This window comes from Astyanax mexicanus, chromosome 2 (genome assembly GCF_023375975.1).
Source record: "Astyanax mexicanus isolate ESR-SI-001 chromosome 2, AstMex3_surface, whole genome shotgun sequence".
Lineage (NCBI taxonomy): Eukaryota > Metazoa > Chordata > Actinopteri > Characiformes > Acestrorhamphidae > Astyanax > Astyanax mexicanus.
The window spans coordinates 2,119,585-2,142,471 of NC_064409.1; the positions used below are offsets into that span (position 1 = coordinate 2,119,585).

General features: G+C 39.6%; 1 protein-coding gene across 3 annotated transcripts in view; it reads right to left on the reverse strand.

Annotated features, from left to right (window-relative positions):
• The window catches only part of sox5 (SRY-box transcription factor 5), a 158,064-nt gene that overhangs the window by 17,434 nt on the left and 117,743 nt on the right, over window positions 1-22,887 (reverse strand). For 2 of the 3 annotated variants that reach the window (XM_022671756.2, XM_022671755.2), the window contains exons 9-10: window positions 14,378-14,527; window positions 3,055-3,226 (exon numbers count right to left, since the gene is read on the reverse strand). In XM_022671756.2, coding sequence (XP_022527477.2) covers window positions 3,055-3,226; window positions 14,378-14,527 — 322 coding nt within the window. The remainder of the gene's footprint in view (window positions 1-3,054; window positions 3,227-14,377; window positions 14,528-22,887) is intronic. The other variant, XM_022671758.2, reaches the window with a different exon arrangement.

Below are 22,887 nucleotides of genomic sequence, written 5' to 3' on the forward strand. Positions count from 1 at the left end.
ATAAAAGAATTTGCATGTTAACCAGGTTAACATTTTGCAGGAAAACTTAAAACCATCTGTCCACCAACTGAACTGAAGCTCAACAGAGGATGGGTGATGCAACAGGACAACGACCCAAAACATAGAACTAAATTAACAACCCAACGGCTTCAACCCAATTAAAATGCTGTGACGTGATCTTGACTTGAAGAAAGCGATCAATTCACACCGGATATCCCAGTTAACATGTTGTGTTCAATAAAAAAAACATGCAAGCATATATATATATATATATATATATTTGTGTGGTATTAGTTTTTTAAGCAGACTGTGTTTGTCTATTGTTGTGACTTATTGTTGTGAAGATCAGAACACGTTTAATGACCAATTTATGCAGAAATCCAAGTATAATCCCACATAGGGTTCATAGGGTTCACTTTTTCTTGCAACTGTTTTTACAGTATGTATGCATGTAGGCAGTTATTATATATAACTATTCTATAACACCTACAGTCTATACATCCAAAGAGAAGGCAGCAGGCACCATTAATTAGTGTGTGGTGTTTTTTCCCCGGCCGCGTCCCAATTCACTGGCTGGGGCAGCGGTCTGCACAGATCTGATTGGCAGAGGAGACCTGTAGGTTTTTACTGCACTGCCAAACACGTAAACCGTAAAGACAAGAAAAGTTCAACTGCTTTAAATGAACACAGTCAGAATTAAATCCTTCTCTGTAGTTCATGGGTTTGGGTTCACATTGGACAGCGTCTGGGTCCGGACCCGGACCACGGTCCACCTATTAGTGACCCCTGATATATATATAACTATATCATTGCTGTCCTATAAACAACACTTATCTCTCTATTTTTATCGATTTTTAGTTTAGGCCACTACATAATTTGAACTGAATCTCTTGAATCTCCTGAATCTTCTGAATCTTTTGAATCTCTTGAATCTTTTGAATCTCCTGAATCTCTTGAATCTCTTGAATCTTTTGAATCTTTTGAATCTTTTGAATCTCTTGAATCTTTTGAATCTTCTGAATCTCTTGAATCTTTTGAATCTTTTGAATCTCTTGAATCTCTTGAATCTCTTGAATCTTTTGAATCTCTTGAATCTTTTGAATCTTTTGAATTTTTTGAATCTTCTGAATCTTTTGAATCTTTTGAATCTTGACCTCCCAAAGACGTGCAGCAGATGGAAAAATCACGGGGCAGAAGGCCCGCTCTAATTGTGAGCTAAACCACCGGCTTGCCTCAACATGTTTCCAGAGGATTGCGGCGAAAAAACTTTACCCTCTAATCCATTTTTCAGAACAAAAAACATCTGGGCCACAAATCCACTAATCTGCTATTAAATCCCGGGATTTGTTGAAAAACACTGCGATTACAGGGGAAGAAGTCTGAGATGGTGAGGAGTGGAGTGGGGAGGGATGTGGGGGGGGGGGGGTATATTGTGTTATTGTGGCATTAATGCAGGTTGTTTGTGCTGTGCGTGGTAACAGAGTTGTATAAGAGGCTTGACTAATCTCATAGCCTGTACAGGATGCCTGTCATGAAAGCTCCTTGTGTGTCTCTATTCAGCTTCTCAAAATACAACAGAATAAATGCTGCGCTCTCTCTTCAATCTCTCTCTCTCTCTCTCTCTCTCTCTCTTTCTCTCTGCCACTCTCGCTCTCCTTTCTACATCACGCAGATACCTAACAAGCTTCCCCCTCTCGCGTTTAAACTCTAATAAATGTTGACAATATGTCCTTCAGGCAAAATTAAACCCTACGGACCTAAAAATGTAACATCAATTACAGACTCTTACAAGTGCTTAAAGTGCCTGTGGCAGGAGGGGGAAAAAACATGATCACAGAACATGAACGCTCTCGCGCTCTCGTGCTCTTGCACTCTCTCTTTATCCTTTATTTTGTGATGAAGAGAACGAGTGACTGAAGGGAATGGGTGAGGCTGAAACACGAAGGTTCATTATTATTTATTATTGTGACAGGTATAGCTTCCGACCTCTGTAAAAAACACTTTTAAAGAATTTAAAATTGTTCTAATTCATCAAATTTTAAGTCTATAAACTATATAACGCTATGTATAATCGCCTCAATTAACTTTATTTAATCATTCAATTTAATTTAAGTTTCTTGTTAAAAGTTGGTCTAACTAAGGTGGCTCAGAGTGGTTCATCGTTCTAAAGCGCTGCCACTTTGATCGTTAAAAGAGATCGCTGGTTCGAATCCCGGTCATGCAGCTTGCCATCAGCTGCCGGAGCCCCGAGAGAGCACAATTGGTTAAACATAAACCTACATAAAGCAGCCTTTTTTTTTACTCCAGATTGGGCTGAAATAAACATTAAGAAATGCAGTATTATTAGTGCTTCTAAGACAGCACTTCTCAGGTTTCTGCAGTGCTCTATCCACATTCATCCAATCATCCAAAATGTTAAAACTTAAAAAATGTTTAATATTTAAGTGTAAAATACATGTTGATATTCCTTTATTGCATACTTCATTAATCTACAAAAACGACAATGATAAGTATTATTATTATATAATAAGTATACACTACATTAGTTTGATTCATGTAAAACATGTATATTCTTAAGGATAGTCAGCAAAACTCATAATAAACATCTCATAGAACTTAAATTAGGCCAAGTAAATATATAAAGTGATTTTTTTTAAGTTGGTAAGACTTAATATTTGAAGTTTTTATGCATATGATTTTAAAATTGATTAATCTGAACTAAAGATTTCTAGCTTTAAAACTTAACTTTTTCATTTTCACAGTGCAACTATATTTACTATTTTTTTTATTTTATTTCAATAATTTATTTAACAAGGACAGTGTACATTAATTAACATTACTGTAAAAGCACCAGAATTAGCCTAAAGGCTATTTTTCATCCGTTGTCCCTGGACTATTTGGCATAAAACACTGCTGGTACACAAGGAGATCTTATTGCCAATGATTATGTGGCTTTAAAGTACACAACTATGTTAGGTGTGCCCACTAATTGGTACCAACAATTACTAATTGATAAATGTGTAATTAGTGCAAAAAACAGGAAGGTATAAATACCTATGGAGCTGACTCTGGGTGCTGGTCCTCCGATGCTGGAGGGGGCGCTGTGCTTCAGGGATCCGGGGCCCAGCTTCATGGCGGGGACCTGTGGGGAAGCGGGGGAGGTGGGTGACTTGCTCTCGGATGTCTTAGGCTTGGCTGACAGATTCAGGGGCTGAGCGCCCTCGTCCTGCAAAGGCAAAACAGCAACACGTTTGGCCTGGCGTGATCTTTTCTTTATTTTCTCTCTCCTCTCGGCGACCTGGGAGCCAATCACGACAGCCAGCCGGAGTCAAAATCAACCAACCACAGGCCAAAAGACACTAAAACGGGCAGCCCGTCAGTCGCATGCGGCCAAGGAGCAAGACAAAAAGACGGTACGGGGACGTACGGACGCGCAAGACGGCAAGCTTTCACGTTTTTGTCCAAACGCTGATCGTGCGCCATGCGCTGTTTCCATGCATGCGATAATCATGCTCTCTTGGTAATAAAAGGACAATGCCATGCAGGAGCACAAATTAAAAAAAGAGCATGCTTCGATTCAAACACAAATCAAATAAAAACTCATCCAAATAAAAATATATACAGCATTCAGCATATTGCATATCTAAGCAGTAACCATATTTACACACACACACACACACATATATATATATATATATATATATATATATATATATATATATATATATATATATATATATATATGTCTTGCATCAAAGTTAGAGGTGTGTAGAGCCAGGAAAGGAGTAAATACAAAACAGACAAGTGTACTCCAGAAGTTGGTTGGGAAACCAGTAACATACATTACTACTGTCCCTCTTGAGACAAACTTCAACTATCTCACACCCTGCGCAAAGTGCATCACAATCTACAGTCAGACATTAATTGCTATCTTGGCAAATAAAATGACATTGCTGGCACACATTCACAGCGTGAACAAGCAGGTAAGTTTCTTCTGTTGAGAAGTGCAGAAGCACTGCGCCGTTAAAATAGAAATCCACCAAAGTCAGAGATCACCTGGCTCTTAAAGGAAACTTCAACTACACTATCTTGCACCCTGTGCAAGGCGCATCTCAATGCTCATTGCTATCTTACACCCTGAAAACAGTCTATTTTAATGCCTTTTAAAAAATGAAGTGTGTTCAGGTAAATTTTCAGTTTTCATGCATCTTGGCATCATGTTCTCCTCCACCAGTCTTACACACTGCTTTTGGATAACTTTATGCTGCTTTACTCCTGGTGCCAAGATTAAAAAGCACTTCAGCTTTGTTTGGTTTGATGGCTTATGATTATTTGTCTTCCTCTTGATTATATTCCAGATGTTTTTAATTTGGTAAAATCAAAGAATCTCATCGTTTTAAGGAGCTCCCTTATTTTTTTCCAGAGCTGTATATAAGTATATAAAGTATTGCACATCGTCTAAATTGCTCTTTGACACTAGTGAGCTGTTAATCAGGGGAATCAGAATTAAATGGCTGCAGGTGTTAAACAGTGATCATGTCTATCGGGCCGCAGGGCCTCTCTAGAACGGGGTTTTCTGTAGTGGATCAATTGCGCGATCGTGCAGCCATGTGGATGTGTACTCGTGCGAATGAGTGTGATCACATTAATCACCGCTTCACTACGGCCCCTGCCTCTGCTCTAATCACATCACAGGAGACCCCCACCTGACAAGGAGGGCCAATTAGATCACAGAGCGGCAGATGCAGCCCTGCCCTGCTCTCTGATCAAGACAATGCAATTAAAGCGAGGATTTAGACCGGCTGCCAGGAGGAGCCGGCTGGAGAGGGCAAAGCCGCGGCTTAATCTTCCACCATGTTTAAACACCTAACAACCTGTGTATAATCTGGGGCTCCGACTCGAGCAGCGGCAGAAGATGCAGCGGAAACGAGACGCAAGATGTTTGAGGAGACCACCGGCTGAGACGATTGGACGGGGTTGCGTTGGCGTGGACCGAAGCTGTCCATCATCGTTATTCAGGCGGGGGAGGGTCCAGGTCAGGAGAACGCTGTGTAATCTTCACTGCATGCATGTTAGCGTGTAACCTGGAGCGCGCAACATCTGCTCTGACACCTGGCTGCAGTTTGGCCGTGGCTTCTGTCCCTGACGTTTAGCAAACGTTTAGCCATGCGTCACTTGTACAAGTAAAGTCATACTGTGCTGGTATTTACTTGGTATTTACACACTTATAACTTCTTATAACTTCGGTAACACTTTCTATGAATGTCATCTCTATTAGACTCTATAACCACTCATTCATAACATATTATAATGCATTCGTAAGGCATTATAAACATGACTATAAATATTTATGAAAATGCATAACCCATTATAGCCATGTTTGTTAAGCATCATGACTTGTGATCATAATACATTATAAGCTGTGCTTATAATATATAGGTTATAATAAATAGTATCTATATCTATCGTTATTAATCTAGTTCCACAATAAAGGTCTGGCACTTTACTTAGAGCGCACAAAGACCTGTTATAATACACTATAAATCACTATAATTAATATTATATTCAAGACAAGAATAATTTATGAGTGGTTAAAAATATATTTATAGGATTATTGAGAGTGTGTGTATAAGTTGGAAGCTTTTTTAGTCATGATAAATCATTCTGCAAGCAGGGACTGAGTTTCTTGATATTGACGTATAACATGTTATAAACTAAAAACAGCTATAAACAGCTATTAATGCATTATAATCACAGCTCATGATGCATAATAAACATGGCTATGATAAATTATAAATTTGTATAAATATGTATAGCCATGCTTATAATGCCTTATGAATGCATTATAATGTGTTATGGGTATGTTTATAGAGTCTTATAGAGATGACATTCATAGAAAGTGTTACCATAGCTTCTGTTCTGTAGTAGTTCTGGTAGCACTGTTGGATGGTCCATTTGATGGCTTCATTGATGCTTAACTGCCATTCAACTAACGGCAACACTTCCTATGAACCCTGTATTCATAATGCATTATAAATGCTTTCATAAAGCATTATATGACATGCATAATACCGTATAATGACTGTAATAAGGCTGTATAATAACTTAAGTATCATAAGGTTATTTATGTTCTCAAATTAACTTTTATATAAGTGTGTAACACATTATAAAGCCTTATATACAGTTATAACTGGCTTAAAGTAAAGTGAGTTTTCATATGCTTTTTAAACGTAAAGTAAATTGTAGTGTGTCTCACTGTAATGTCTTATAGAGGATCTTACGTACACTTATAAGATCTTATTTGTGTCTCTTGAAATAAATGATAATGGACCAATGGTGCTTCCCAAACTTGTTAGACTCTTTCCTTTTCTGTCTTTCAATTTGTCTTGCAGCTATTTTTTTTTGTCGCCTCCTCTTTTTTAGCTATAGCCAGTTAGTAGTCTCTCAGAGTTTTTGCTAAGTCATGAGAGCTGTATTTGCTGTTCCTGTAAATGGGCTTCTTGTCCACCTTCACAGCGTGAACAAGCAGATCAGTTTCCTCTGCTTCAGCGCTGTTAAAATAGCAATACGCCAAAGTCAGAGCACAGCTTGCTCTTAAAGGGAACACATTCATACTGTGCTGGTACGTACTTACACTTATAAGATCGTATTTGTGTGTGATTGTTCAGCTGCTGCTCACAGTTTGAACAATCAGATCAGTTTCCTCTGCTGAGAAGCCCAAAAGCACTGCGCTGTTAAAATAGCAATCTGCCAAAGTCACGTATTACTTGTGCAAGTCAACTCATACTTTGGGGGGAACTTATGTACACTTATAATATCTTATTTGTGCTTGTCTCTTGAAATAAATGAAGATGGACTAATGGTGCTTCCCAAACTCTTTTCCATCTTTCAATTTGTCTTTTTGTCGCCTCCTCTTTTTTGACTAGAGCCAGTTACTAGTCTTTCAGAGGTTTTGCTAAGTCATGAGAGCTCCATGGCAGGGCTGGATCTGAGAGGCTGGGGAGCTAGCTAGATTAAGACCTTTCCCTCGCCTCTTGTTCTATGATGAGCCCTAACAGGATTGTCCTCATTAGTATGGAGCTGAATGGAGGGGGAAACCGGAGGGATCGTCTCCTCCCAGCACCACGGCGGCACAATAGCTCTCCGTGAATGAGGAACACTAAGAAGGACTAGCATAGAATACTGTATCCTGACCCATATTGTGTCGGGCTTGCCACCAAATCAGTGAGGTAGAACTGAATATTTATTACAGATAATGCCTCACTCCCTCGATCCCTCCCTGCCACAGAATTGTTCTTCGCCGAGGCAAATCCTCGGGTGGGATGTTAGCCAACACGAATAAGCTACTGAAGGGAGAATTGGGATAGACCGGCTAAGCTGCATGCTTGGATAGGCTAGGCTAGGCTCAGGCCGAGCCACACACACATATATATACATATAAAGTCATCATCATGGCCTTACGTTACATTAAGGAGGAGGCCTAGATTAAAGAGTGGATTACATCTAAAATGCTCAAATGCTTTCCGAAGCCATTGAAGCCATAATTACGCTGTGTTTAAAACACAGTGCCACACACAGCACACTGGGTAATTAACTGGAAAAGATTGGAAGTAAAGTAGTGGATATCTTGATATCCAAGGTAGCTCACAAGCATGCTAACCAGATACGTCGATATATATATATATATATATATATATATATATACGCCCATCGCGACAGTATAAACGGCCTCGAACAGCCTCAAAAGCCTCAAACAGACCCAGAAATTACAAATTTGGGGCAACCCAAGTGACTTGTTCCCTACCAGTGTGATTTTTGCACAAATACAGGATCAATTTGGAGAAAAATAAAGCTTGGAAAGAAACTAGTGGATATCTTAACCCTTAAAACCCAACATACAGATTTTCAGTCCAAAATCTCACCTTGTGTTCTCAGCGTAATTACTCAAGAATCCCTTCACACATAAACATAATCCATATATGTTTAGAAAAGGGCGGAGCTTAAACTTACTCTTTCTAAAAATAGTGATCACATCCCAGTGCGGTAAAGCTAAATCTACAAGACACCCATTGAGAAAAAAACACCTAAAAAAGTGAAAAATCTCCTTCCCCAACCAATATTATTTACCTTTAGTGCTTCAAACATATTTATATGATGTTTCAAACCAAATAATATCAGTAAATAAAGACTCAAAAGTGTCCACAGAAAATAAGTGTGAAACTACCTGCTTTACTCAAACTAAAGCTAGGTATGGTGTGCGCACTACTTTATATAGATTTTATTTTACTTGAACATTTTGGCTAAGTAGTTGTTTCGCACTAAACTAATTGTTTTATTTATTTTGTATAGTATATATAATTTTCTTTGTGTGTCCTGATGATTAAAATACTGAAAGGCTTAGGCTGCTCTGTGTGTCAGGTTTTTAATCTACAGTTAATCCTAGAGGTGTGATTATTGATTATCAAGAAAAATAAATAACTCCGCCTGATGCTGTTTCTCCATGTACGTATTTTATCAAAGTAATAATTAATAAGCCATGTAATTTAATGTAACTATTATCATCAATATTCTTATACTTTTTCAACACTAACAAGTCTAACAATTTTTGAAAATATATCTTAGGTGTGAATATATTTAAAGTCTATACACTCAAAAATTCCAGGAAGATATAACAATTCTGCGTCCTTTTTCATTTAAAATGATTATATTTTTGAGCAGTCGTATGTCTTCTGGAGTAAAAGAGATCAGGGCATGTGTCTGTCTGATATAATTAGCTAAAGTTCAAAGGGTTAATAGGTAGCTTGCTAGCATGGTAACCATCTACGCCAAAATACACGCCCATTGCAGCAGTGCAAACAGCCTTAAACTGACCTACAAGCGACAAGTGACTTGTTGCCTCCCAGTGAGGCTTCAATTAACTGCTGCGTCTGTATCTGTATCTGAAAGCAAGGCTAGGTAAGCACAGTTTTATAATTCAGGTAGCCTCGCCAGCTTGGCTAAGCAGGAGGCTCCCACTGTGATGAGATGTTGTGAGCAGGTGAGTGTTGTACTTTCCCCTGCTGGAGTGCTGACACGTGTAAGTGACATCATTTGCCCTGCTTCTTATCACCCTGCCTGACGTTTCAATTACCGAGACGAGTGTGTGCGTCTGGCTATTTGTCCTAATCATGCCTGTCTAGAGGACACACACATACACACACATATACACACTCCACACACTCCACACACTCTACACGCTCATCTGGTTCCTTTTGCTGTCTGCCAAGTAGTTCTGTGGTCAGCTTGCAGTCTTAACAGAACAGATTTACACCCACAGACTGAACATATACATCCTATGGCCCACACACCCACTCACTGCTGGGGTCTGAAGAAAAGCTCGGGTGCAGAGTTTTACCACCACAGAGAAAGACACAAGGAGCTTTAACCACAATGCTTTGTTCCCAATGGCAGATTGGCGACCGAGCAAAAAGACACAAGCGAAGTTGACATTTTCTAAACTTTAATCAAAGAAATTACGATGAGGTTGAGCGACATCATACAACAACATTTGGCCAAAAACATCATGGCAATAGGTAGCTTGTTAGCATGCTAACCAGCCACGCTGATACACACCCACTTGCGACAGTGCAAACAGCCTCAAACAGCCCCAAACAGCCTCAAACAGCCTCAAATAGCCTCGAACAGGTCCATAAGCAACAAACTTGGGAACGACACAAGTGACTTTTTGCCCTTCAAGGGTGTTTTTCCACAAAATACAGGGGCAATTTGTAGAAAAATAAAGCTAAAAAAGAATCACAACAGTACAAATAGCCTCGAAAAGCCTCAAACAGACCCACAAGTGACAAACATGGGGATACACAAGTGACTTGGGGCAATTTGGAAAAAATACAGCTAGGAAAGAAAGTAGTGGATGTCACAATAAATAACTTGCTAGCATGCTAACCAGCCACGCCGATACACACCCTTTGTAACAGTACAAACAGCCTCAAACAGCCGCAAAAAGCCTCAAACAGACCACAAGTGACAAACTTGGGGCGACACAAGTGACTTGTTGCCTAACAGTGTGATTTTTGCACAAATACAGGGGCAATTTGTAGAAAAATAAAGCTAGGAAAGAAACTAGTGGACATCTCAGTAGGTAGCCTGCTAGCATGCTAACCATCCACTTGATACATGCAAACAGCCTCGAACATCCTTGAACAAACCCACAAGTGACAAACTTGGGCCAACCCAAGTGACTTGTTGCCCTACTAGTGTTATTTGTGCACAAATACAGGGGCAATTTGTAGAAAAATAAAGCTAGGAAAGAAACTAGTGGATATCTCAATAGGTAGCTTGTTAGCCAGGCTGATACACACTCATTGCGACAGTCCAAACAGCCTCAAACTGTTCAAGCACACCTACAAGAACAAACTTAAAGTGACACAAGTGCTTGCACAAATGCAGAGGCAATTTAGAAAAAATAAATAAAGTGACTTGTGATCTGCTAGTGTGAACACAGGGTGAGTGAGAAACTTTCAATAGGTCCACATTAGGAAAGGGTTGCAATTAGTGCAACAATTGTGACTCTTTGCTTGAAAAAAGCAACATGTTTGCTGTCACGCAAAATCCTCAATGGCACCAATGGCAGCCATAATGGAAGAGTTGGACGTTTGTGTTTGTGTGTGTATGTGTGTGTGTGTGTATGTGCATGTGTGTGTGTGGTCACACACCTGAGCCGCGGGTCACCCCCCTCAGGGTAAAGCACTTAAGCCGTTGTGCGCCTCAGTCCAAACAGCTGTCTGACACACAGCAGAATGCTCCAAATGAGACCAAAGAGTAGAGGAATGGAGCGACGGAGAGATACGAAGAGGGAAAAAGAAAGAAAGAAAGATAGATAGAGAGAGAGAACAAGAGAGAACAAGAGAGAGAGCTGGAGTAGAGAGCTCCCTGGGACACAGCGGCTCTGAAATATACATTCGGCCCTTCTGTTCCCCAAGGGCTACCCCGGGAAGACATTGAAGATCACACAGGGAGAGTGAGTGGGCAGCGGGGGCGAGGTTAAAAAAGAAAAAGAAGAAGAAGATGAAGAAAGAAGGGGAAGGGAAAAGACAAGATAAAGCAAATGATGGAGAGATGAGGGATTTTTAGAGTTTTAGTGGTTAGAGAGTTAAGAAAAGGCTCTAACCATCATTATCTTTATCATGATTACATTACCATCATCATCATCACCACTACCATCATCACCACCATTGGTGGTAGCACCACTTCAGCTGCACCAGTCCCTTGTCCTCAGTGCCTCCTCTCTCCAGCCACTCCATATAAATGCTAATAGGACAGGAAGAGGTCTCTGTGTCTGAGGAGCAGCTGCATTCATTTCCCATCAGCGCCTAGCAGGGTGATTGGCGGGGGTCCACGGCCAATCGATGGCCGCAATCTGAGGTCAGGGGCCAGGTGCCTCCTCACGCCCTCAGAGATCCATATAACCCCCATAACTCATCAGAGAGAGAAAGAACGAGAAAGAAAAAGATAGTAAAAAGAGAGATATTTGTCTATTAGAGGTGTGCCAAAAAATCGATTCACATAAGAATCTTGATTCTCATTTACTACGATTCAGAATCGATTTAAAATGTCCCAAAATCGATTCTGAGGGGCGGGTTTTAGACTGATTTTGGGCTGGGTATTTTTGTTGGACCTGGCAACCCTGGGGATAGCGCTTGTCCTTTCAAACGGAGATCTTCCAGACACACACAGAGCGTAGGTGTTTGAGAATCACCGGTAAGATGGCAGAACAAGCACTATATTACATTAGATTAACGTGTAGTTTCAATGTTTTATGGCAGAATGCTTCATAACAAGCATAAAAAAGATCGCTAGTAGTTAGTTTCAGTAACTGTTAGCTAGCTAACTAGCTAACTTTCCAGTTCCACCTTAAATAACGCTACAGGTGGCAGCGGGCTGCAGCATTTAAGGCGGAACGGAAAAATACAATAAGCTAATCAGAGCTAATTTCAGCTCCTCATCACAGAGGAATTAAGGAATGGACCATATGAATTAATTTCTCCACCTCCTGCCCCCTTTCTGAAGAAATACAACGACCTTAAAGTTAACTAGTTAATCAGCAGCTGCTCCTGAACTTTAGCGCTCCACTGCTATCATCACATCAGCCCAGCAGCGTCACCTACACACCACCGCTAGTAGCCTGGTACTAAAGCAGTGTTATTTATTATGTATTTATTGTTCATTAACGTCATTGTGATATCCCAGTGATTCCTCTGTCACTGAGGACCCACATTCCTGCACATTTTATTGTTTTTGTAACACATTACCTGCTCCAGGACCAGTGTATATTATGGAGGGTTTTTTTTCAATAAGATTCATAAGCCAGAAGCAGAAATTTTTATAATTCAAATCGTTTTGAATCAAAAATCGATTTTGAATCGAATCGTGGCCCCCAAAATCGGAATCGAATCGAATCGTGAGATAGTAAACGATTCCCACCCCTATTGTCTATACATGGGCACATGGGCTTCTTCTAACAGACGTATGGTCCACAGCCAGGCCTTGTCCTCTTCGTGTCCAAACAGACATCAGTCTCTGTCCAGCACGGCTCAACACTGCCCCTATTCGGGTCCTGACAGAGGCTCGGCAGAGAGAGAACCAGAGGGCGACGGGGCTAAACACATGTTTATTCAGCAGTGGGCGCCCCGCGGCCTGTGCCATTGTGCAGCGGGCATGGCGAAATGGGCTTGGCTGGGGCGTCCGGCCTGCAGGCTGACCGGCTCTCTGCAGGAGGCGAGAGCCGCCAGACCGGTGGCTTTTATCCCTGCTGTGCCTAATATTCATGGAGCTTCTGCTCCGCTACACACAGCTACTACCCAACCCCTTCCTTCTGGCTCGTGCAACCATGCTGCCTGGGGGGCAGACCTACCTGCTCTAAGGTAAACGCAGCCATAGCAACACGGCTGATAACAGCATTTGCCCAGACTACTCTTCTTACATTGTTTAAAGGGCTTGGAGGACTGTCACACCTTGTTTGCAGGTGAGGGTAATTGTGCCTCAAGAGGTAGTGGGTTGGGAAAATAAAAAATAATGATGGCAAACTACAGAAGCACGTCCAGTGCAAGTGATTTTATTAGGTGAAGGTGCACAAAATTGTCAAAAAAGTATCAAAAGAAAAATATATATATTTTTAATCATTGGCTCATACGTCAACCAACCATACCATCCTACACCATCCTTCAACAACCATGAAAACGAGGCATTAAATAGGCCACCACTGGTCTACCCAACTTAGCCAAAACCATATAAGCCAAAAGTACTTTTCCTCTGCAGGGGAATTCAGTTGTAAGCAAACAAACATTAACTCAAATAAACACAGAATGCCAACAATCCCATTAAATGAACATAAACATAAGAAAAGGAAAGACTAATTAAAATCTTTAAACCCCAAAGAACTCCCCTTAAAATGGCATGGCCCAAAATGAGGCCCACTTAGCATGCCTCAATTTTGCTCAGGCCCTATTTAAGGGCAGCTAGGACTGAGGGTGGGCCCTTCGCCTACAGAACACTACAATAATAGTGTCCCTGGACAACAACTATCACAAACAAATATTCAGGCACTATATAGGCTAAATAGACTGTATAGTGCCTGAAATGAGAGAAATAGACAGTAGATCTTAAGCCAGGACACAAACACATTTCCTTTGCATATATTGCGTTCAGGCGTTGGACAATCAAACTGAAACAGCTGGTTTTAGACCACAATAATTTACCAATAACGGTGGAAACAGGAGAGTTGAGGTGCACATTGAATTCTGCGTGATTTGATCAGCCGTGGTTTTATGTTTTTTGGATACAATCCGGGTTAGCACCCGAACATCCCTTTCAGACAGCTTCCTCTTACAGCATCCACAGTTAATCCTGTTGGATGTGGTTGGTCCTTCTTGGTGGTATGCTGACATTACCCTGGATACCGTGGCTCTTGATGCATCATAAAGACTTGCTGTCTTGGTCACAGATGCTCCAGCAAGACCTGCACCAACAATTTGTCCTCTTTTGAATGTCCTCTCTGGTATGTCACCCATAATGGTGTGTGCATTGCAGTATTTAGAGCAGAACTGTGCTCTTACCCTGCTAATTGAACCTTCACACTCTGCTCTTACTGGTGCAATGTGCAATTAATGAAGATTGAACACCAGGCTGCTCCAATTTAGCCATGAAACCTAAAATCCCACACTAAAATGATGACAGGTGTTTCAGTTTCATTGTTCAACCCCTGTATATTACGTACAGTATATGGATGTGTGCATATAGATGTTGTTTGCACCAGGCACATATGCATGCAGCAGCAATAGTAGCAGCATTGAGCATCGAGCAGGTGGTTGTTCAGGCGTACCTTGGGTTTAGGTGGTGGACTGGTCCTGCTCTTCTCACTATGGCCACTGGTGGGCGAGTGTGTGCCGGCTGCCAGGTTGGGTTGAGGCACGGCGCCATGCTTGGCCCCCGGAGACACCTGCATCGCTGCCAACTGAGCTGCATACAGCTGCTACTCAGAGAGAGAGACAGAGAGAGAGAGACAGATAGAGAGAGGACAGAAAGTCAAGGATGGGTGGAGGGGAGGATAAGAAGAGAGAAGAAGAGAGAAAGCGCCATGAATAAGTGAATATACCCAACTCACACTCATATAAACACACATACACACACATGCATGCACTCAAAAAAGGATGCAAGCTAAAAAGCCAGTCTGGCCATTAGCAGAAAGGGCCTTGATGGCTGTTTGTGTGCTGGGGGGACAGGGCTGTCACTTCTCGTCCCTCCGTCGGGGCCTCGAGGGGCCGCCGCTAACAGCTAACAGCTATCAGCGGCCCTGAGTGAGGGCAAAAAAAAAAGAAAGAAAAAACTCAACACATCCCATCAGGGTCAGACTCATGAAAGAGGGAGGAAAGAAACAGAGACAGTGGCTTTTTTTCGACAAGGTGAAAAAGGGCTGAACGTGAGAAGTCGAGAAACTGTGAGCCGAGGGAGAGAATAGAACAAAAACAGTGTGCGTCCCATTAGATCTTTCAGTCTTTCACAAGACGTCGCCGGGGAACGAGGGAGCTGACTGACGCTCTGAAAAAAAAAGTGGTGGGAAAAGAAAGAACTTGAAGACTGGAAGTCTTTCGGCTCGTGATTCAAAATGGTAACATTTAGGTTTGTGTTTTCTTATTATTTTTATTATTTTTTGGCATTTGGCTGCTATGGTTGGACCTTGGTCAATAAGGACAGGTGCGGCTACCTGGAGGGCGTGGCCAGAGCAGGAAGATACAGGTCTTTAATGTCCTCACTTCCTCAAGTTGTTTCTGGGAGTCAGACATTTTTGTCCAGCCACCATATGACATGCATAATACCTTATAACGACTGTAATAAGCCTGTATAATAACTCGTAAGTGCCTACAGCAACATTCATAACACATTATAAACTACAGGTTTATAAAGTGTTTATAAAAAAGGGCTTAAAATGCCTTATAATATCTGTTAACAAGAACATTGTACAATGTAGCATTGTAATGCACTATAACACATATTTGGCATATTTTGGTATAATGCATTTGGTATGATCTGCAGCTATGATTTCTCAAATTAAGCATATGTAAAAACTCACTTCACATAAAGTCAGTAAGGACTGTATATAAGGCTTTATAATGTGTTACGCACTTATATAAAAGCTTAATTTGAGAAATCATAGCTGGAAATTATAATGCATTCTACTAGAATATACAGTACCAATATGGTGCATTACAACAGTACATTGTACAATGTTCTTATGAACAGATATTATACTGCATTGTAAGCCCTTTCTTTATAAACCCTTACACCTTATAATGTGTTATGAATGTCGCTGTAAGTATTTATTACAATCATTATAAGATACACTGCATGTCATACTGTATAATGCACTATGAATGCATTTATAAGGCATTATAAATACAGGGTTCTTAGTATTCTGGTGTTACCAGAATAATAAATTTATAAAATAATAAATAAAATAAATCTTTGCATTGTGATTGCCAGAAGAAACAAGAGCTTTTTGGCTTATCGGCGGCTCAGGAGGCGCCGGGCGAGGATACACGTCCAGTTGCAGCTTTTTAAGAAAAAAAATAAGCATCCAGAAAAATAGAGTCGTTTAGAGTCCCCCCCCCCCCTTTTTCCCCTTAATTTGCTATTTGCTTCTTCTTAGGCACTGGATCTGTGTGCACCAGCGAATAAAAAATGCAAAATTGGGTTCTTCTTCTGCTTTATCTTCTTCTTCTTTTTTTTGAATTGTGTTTTTCTCTTTAAGATTTGGAAGCGAGTGGCTGTTTGCGAGTAAAACTTCCGTCCTTCTGTTCCTCTCTGGCTGCCAGCCACCAGCAGGAAACAAAGACTGGTTTATGCAAATGGCAATGGCACTCTCTCTCTCTCTTTCTTTCTCCTTCTCTCTCTCTCTCTCTCTTTCCCTCACTGTCTCTCTCTCCATCAACCCCTTCTTCCACACATTCGCCACACTCTTCTGCAGGCCGCAGTATCAGAGATTTCTACATCTTTATCCAGAAATGCAAACTATCTGCACTAATACAGACGTTCACAACAACACACTGATTTTATTACTTAATTACACATATACATGGTTTAAGGATGATGGAGGCCAACTTATAAAAGTAAAAAAAAAAAAAAAGATAAGATAAAAGTCAACTTTTCTAAAAACATCAGTTTTATCATGATGTAACCTTTTTTTTTTTATTTTTTTTTTTTTTACAAATTTTAGATAACAGCGATATATTTTAATACATATATTTTAAGAACTGCATTGTTCTGGTGGTAATGGGTGTAGCTAGGAGCCTATGGTCTCATCTGGTTGGGCAAGAACCATTTGAACACTTAAAATGATCTTAAAAGTAGGAAATGAACCAAAAAAATAAGAAGTTTATTTACTTTTTAGTCTTCTGTAATTTATTGTTAGAATTCTTTAGTATTCATGTTCTTGCTTTAAAGTTGCCAAATAATATGTATTAATCAGATTTTAAGTTGTTTTATGACATATAAATAGTCAGTATGTGTAATAATACTAATAGTTATAATTACTATTAAAAGGATAACTCTGTTTGGTAACATTTTCTATGAGACTATAAAAATACATACTTGTAACACATTATAATGCATTCATAAGGCATTATATACATGATCATACATATTTATAAAAATGTATAACCCATTATAGTCATAGAATTATGCATTAGAACTGTAAAAAAAAACCTTCCAACTTATACAGTAAACACACTCTGTATAATACTCACTTATAATGTATTATAACAGGTCTTTGTGCTCTCCAAGTAAATTGACAGGCTTTCATTTTGGGACTCGATTATTGATTATTAATTGAAGTCATAATGCATAATAAACATGGCTATAATGGGTTATGCTATGGGTTAAATGTATGGTCATGTTTCTTGATGCCTTATAATGCATTATAATAATGTTTTAGAATGTGAGTCTAATAGAGATGGCATTCATAGAAAGTGGCTGACCCACATGGAAACAGCAGCTTTAGCCTTTAGCTTTTTACCTCTTTAGCTTAAAATAATGAACTAATACGTCGCAGAGAAAGAGAATAGGAATTAGATTAGATTAGAGTTAATCTGACAGAACTGCAGAACTTTTGCTCGATATTGTAGAGGTTTGAGAGTTTTGGTCAGATTTAATGTTAATTTTCTTTACAATAAAAAAAAACACAGTTTAAGGTTTATGGTATGTTTATAATTGCATCATTAATACTGAGCAAAATCAATGTGCAATAGTGAATTTCACTTTAGTGTAATGTATTAACTGCAAGTCATATCACTCACTGCTAAGGACACGCACCTCTAAGTGTGTAGGGCAGTGTGATCAGTAAGTGTGATGCACCCCTCTGTGGTGTGTGTGTGTGTGTGTGTGTGTGTGTGTGTGTGTGCAGCAGCAGGGCTGGGGGAATAGACGATAAAATAAAGGTCTTGTTGGTCATTTCTGTTCAATTACCCCCACCACGGCTCCTGGATGTGTGTGCACCCGAGCGTGCCTCAGCTGCCCCCCTGTGTGTGTGTGTGTGAGAGAGAGGTTCAGTCTGTGTCCAGTCCACTGAATCAGACCTCTTTATTTGCTCTGTGAATTGAGTTCTATTACAGGACCGGCTAGAACTGCTAGCCAGCGAGTGACACACACACACACACACACACACACATATGCACAAACGCACGCTCACTTTCTGCGGGGCTGCCTCCGCCGAACACGCTCAAAGCACTGCCGCCCTATCGCTGGCATGACTAGACAAGAAGTGACAGCACACCGCCTCTAGGGTGACCGCAGGCGAACACACACACATGTAGACACACACACACACACACACATTTACACACACACACTCACACACACACACTGAAAGGCAAGGGTGTGGGGGTCGAGGGGAAGGAGGGGGATGCTGATGCTGAGAATCTGATCTCAAGATGGGGATAAAACAGAAGAATTTAAATGTCAGCTGCTAACATTCTCTCTGTGACACACACACACACACACACTGATACACACACATTGATACACACATATATACACACATACACACATAATCCATTGTAAAAAAAGCTGGTGGAAAGGCTGTGTATGGATTATGACAGCAAGCAGACGGCAGGTAGAAGTGCCCATCTCTTTCATCTCCCTGAATGTGTGTGTGTCTCAATGTGTGTGTGTGTGTGTGTGTGTGTGTGTCAGTGTGTGTGTGTGTGTATGGCAAAATTTGGTCTATTTCTGGTCAGCAGCCTGATCTGATAAACAGCATCAGACAACCGTCACCAAATACACCAAATAACGGCGATAAACACTATTATTGTCATTTTAAGATTATAACCTACATTTTATGCAACTGATTTAATGAAACTTTTTTAAGCATTTTAGTATATCACAATTACATTGTTTTTAACAGTAATGAACTTTTAACTGTCAAGCTTTAATTTATTAAAGTGAGCATTCTGTCCATTCACATTAATGTGCTCTTCTTGCTAAGAGAAACACAATATAATATTGATGTTAATGCTGTTTTTTTAATGTGTTTTATCGTTGCACATTCCACAATTAATAAAATAGGATTTTGTGCTGATCCACATCACCCTAGGAGTGATGAGGGGAAAGAGAGAGCGCCATCTACTGTACTGTTCCCACCCAGAGAGAGAGAGCAAGGCCAACTGTGCTCTCTCAGGGCTCTGGCAGCTGATGGCAAGCTGCAGGACCAGGATTCAAACCAGCGATCTCCCGATCATACTGGCAGCGCGTAGCCCGCTAGATCATTTGAAGCCTTTTCTTTTATTATTTCTAATTTTATTTTGCTATTAGAGAGTAACGTAATTTGAATCCTCTATGTATGTATATATACACACATGAGGACAGGTGAGAACAATCAAAAGCTCGGAGAGCAGGAACGCGGGACTGACAGTATTTCTATGGATTCTATTTTATTGGACTTGACTTGATTGCAGAGCATTAGTGTAGTGTTGATGACATGCAACCACAGCCCAGAACCTTCTTCTTCTTCTTTTTCTTCTTCTTGTTTTTCTTCTTCTTCTTCTTCTTCTTCTTCCTCCTCCTTTTCTTCTTCTTCTTTCTTCTTTTTCTTTTTCTTCTTCTTCTTCTTCTTCTTTTCTTCCTCTTTCTCTTCTTCTTCTTCTTCTTCTTCTTCTTCTTCTTCTTCTCTTCTTCTTCTTCTTCTTCTTCTTCTTTTCTTCCTCTTTCTCTTCTTCTTCTTCTTCTTCTTCTTCTTCTTCCTCTTCTTCCTCCTCCTTTTCTTCTTCTTCTTCTTCTTCTTCTTTTCTTCCTCTTTCCCTTCTTCTTCTTTTTCTTCTTCTTATTTTTCATCTTCTTCCTCTTCTTCTTCTTCTTCTTTTCTTCCTCTTTCTCTTCTTCTTCTTCTTCTTCCTCTTCTTCTTCTTCTTCTTCCTCTTCTTCCTCCTCCTTTTCTTCTTCTTCTTCTTCTTCTTCTTCTTCTTCTTCTCCAGAGACAGTTAGACAGTTCTCTCACTGTCACCGCTACCCGTCACACTCCATCTGCTGGGCTTTGTCGCGGCCGCAGGCAGCTGTCTTTCCCTTCGTCAATAATCCCCTGCTTTTCTCTGATTAAGACTTCCTCGTCTTCTGACTCCTCCCTCCATCTTTTTCTCTCTATTGTCTGAATGGGGCAGACCCGTCACCGCTGGCGACTGTTCCGTCACTTCTTACTTTTAAGTTTTCAGATGTTTGAATGCGTATATATATTTTTATTTTATTTTAGTGAAACGTATTGTACGTATTGTACATATTGTCTTCTCTGCGCCGCTCCGATTAGTGCGCTGTCCGTGCGACGGTTCAGCCCAACTCCAGCGTGAGCTCCAGCGAGTTCGATTGAAGACTCTACGTCAATTAGGACTCTAGCATTTATAAACAAACACTGAGCCCAGCGTACACCATCACCACAACAACAACAAGAGAGGAGCAATTAAAATCTATTATGAAGGAGGTTTTTGATGCCTTAATTATTTTTCTGCGCAGTGAGAGTGAGATGGGTCCACAAAGACAAGCGTTGTTTCTGCTTTTTAACTAAAAAACAGACGTGATGATTTAAAAACAGAGATATCTCAACTCATCTCAACACATCCTACAGTTTGCATGTACAGTTTGGAGCAAAATGCATTAAATTTTACTAATTTAAATGTCTTAAATTAAATGTGTTTGGCACATGTGAGGATGATGTGAGGATGAAGTGTGTGAAGCATATCTTCGCTGTCCTATGAAAAACTTATCTTCATTTTTGTGGATTTTTAGTTTACTTCATAATTTGAACAGACAAACTGTCCCATACATTGTGCCAAAATTTCTTGATGAACGGACCAATAGAAACTCTTCAAAACGACCTGAAATAAACTCTTTTTACATTGACTTCCATTGACAGTTTACAAGGTTTTTTAACTCTCCTGTAAAGTTGCTGTTTTAGAGATAAAACTAATGTATACTTTTATATTGCATATAAAACTCTACACTACATAAAAACACTATTAAACACTACATAACTACTATAAAACACTACATGACTAAAGTGACATTAACACATCTGTGTAATTACCTAACCTGTACAAATGTAATAACAAATCTGTAATAAATCTGTAACAATGTATACTTCACCAGTGTTATTACATTGTTATTACAAGTGTTGTTAATGTGTAACTACACAGTTATTAAAGACGCATTATAAAGTTGTAAAGAGTGTACTTGCTAATAAGTATGTATACTATATAACACATCATGCTAATTGATTTTACTCAACTAAATGATAGAAAGATAGATTGATAGATAGATAGATAGATAGATAGATAGATAGATAGATAGAGAGATAGAGAGATAGATAGATAGATAGATAGATAGATAGATAGATAGATAGATAGATAGATGGTGGTTATACTATATAAATACAATACATTAAACATCATATATAACATGACATTCTAATATAAAGTATAGCATATGTATAGCATATTCTCTCCATCTCTTTCTCTCTCAATCTCTCTCCTTCTCTTCCTTTCCTTCCCTCTCTCTCTCTCTGTCTCTCTCTCTCTCGCTCTCTCTCTCCTCTACTGTAATCCGGTGCAATATGGTCCAACATCTGCCTCCACATATGATGCCTGACCCCCGCTATTGACCCTCTTTATACCCCTCCAATATGGCGGCTCACAAACCCATTCTTCACATTCTTCCTCTCTATTTTCATCCTTCTTTTTCATCCCTCCATCACAGTGTAGTTGCGTCAGTGCTCTTCTCCCGCTGTGTGTGTTGGAAATACTGTGTCATGTGTGTGTTTAAGTGTGTGTGTGTGTGTGTGTGTGTGAGGTAAGTGAGTCAATGAGCAGCTGCATCTCTCCTGTTTATACCAATAAACAATGGCAGTATTGATCACGATCGATCACGAGATAACAAGACTCGCTTACCTTGAACATGTGAGTGTACACACACACACACACACACACACACACACACACGTACGTACACGTACATCATTTACTGCATGTTTTTCTGTTTTAGAGAATCAGAAATCAGTATATGGGTGAGGACATCAGCTAAGTCTATTCCAAAGGAGGGAACTAGGGGTGGATGATAGTAATATATATATATATATATATATATATATATATATATATACAGTATATATATATATATATATATATATATATATATATATATATAATATTATAAATGTGTGTGTTTTGTGTGAAGCAACCCTATTAAAATGCATCTAAAAAGCTTAAATGCTTAATTGATGTATTAAACTGCATTTAATAGTAAAAGCAAACGGTACAGTTTTTTGTGAATGTTGTCTCTATAAAACTCTATGACCATGATTATAACACATTATAAGGCATTTCTAACACATTATATACATGATTTTACATATTTATTTAAAAATGTATAACCAATCATAGCCATGTTTACTATGCATCATGAATTGTGATCATAAAGCATTCATATATATTATATATATATATATATTTTAACCACTCATGAATTATACTTGTCTTGATTATTATTAATACTGATAGATATATATGTACTATTTTTAAAATACATATTATAAGCACAGCTTATAATGTATTATGATCACAAGCCATGGCTATGATGGGTTTTGCATTTTTATAAATATGAGTGCATTATAACGTCTCATAGACATGACATTAATAGAAAGTGTTACCAAGCAAACTTTCCTAAATAATAAAGAATTGCTAAATCCACGTGACCTCCCTTTGCTTTCTGAATTACAGGTGTTCGTTGTAACTGAACCTGGAATTGTAAAGTGTGTGTGTGTGTGTGTATGCCCTGATTGTCCAGTTTCTCCGGGTGCAT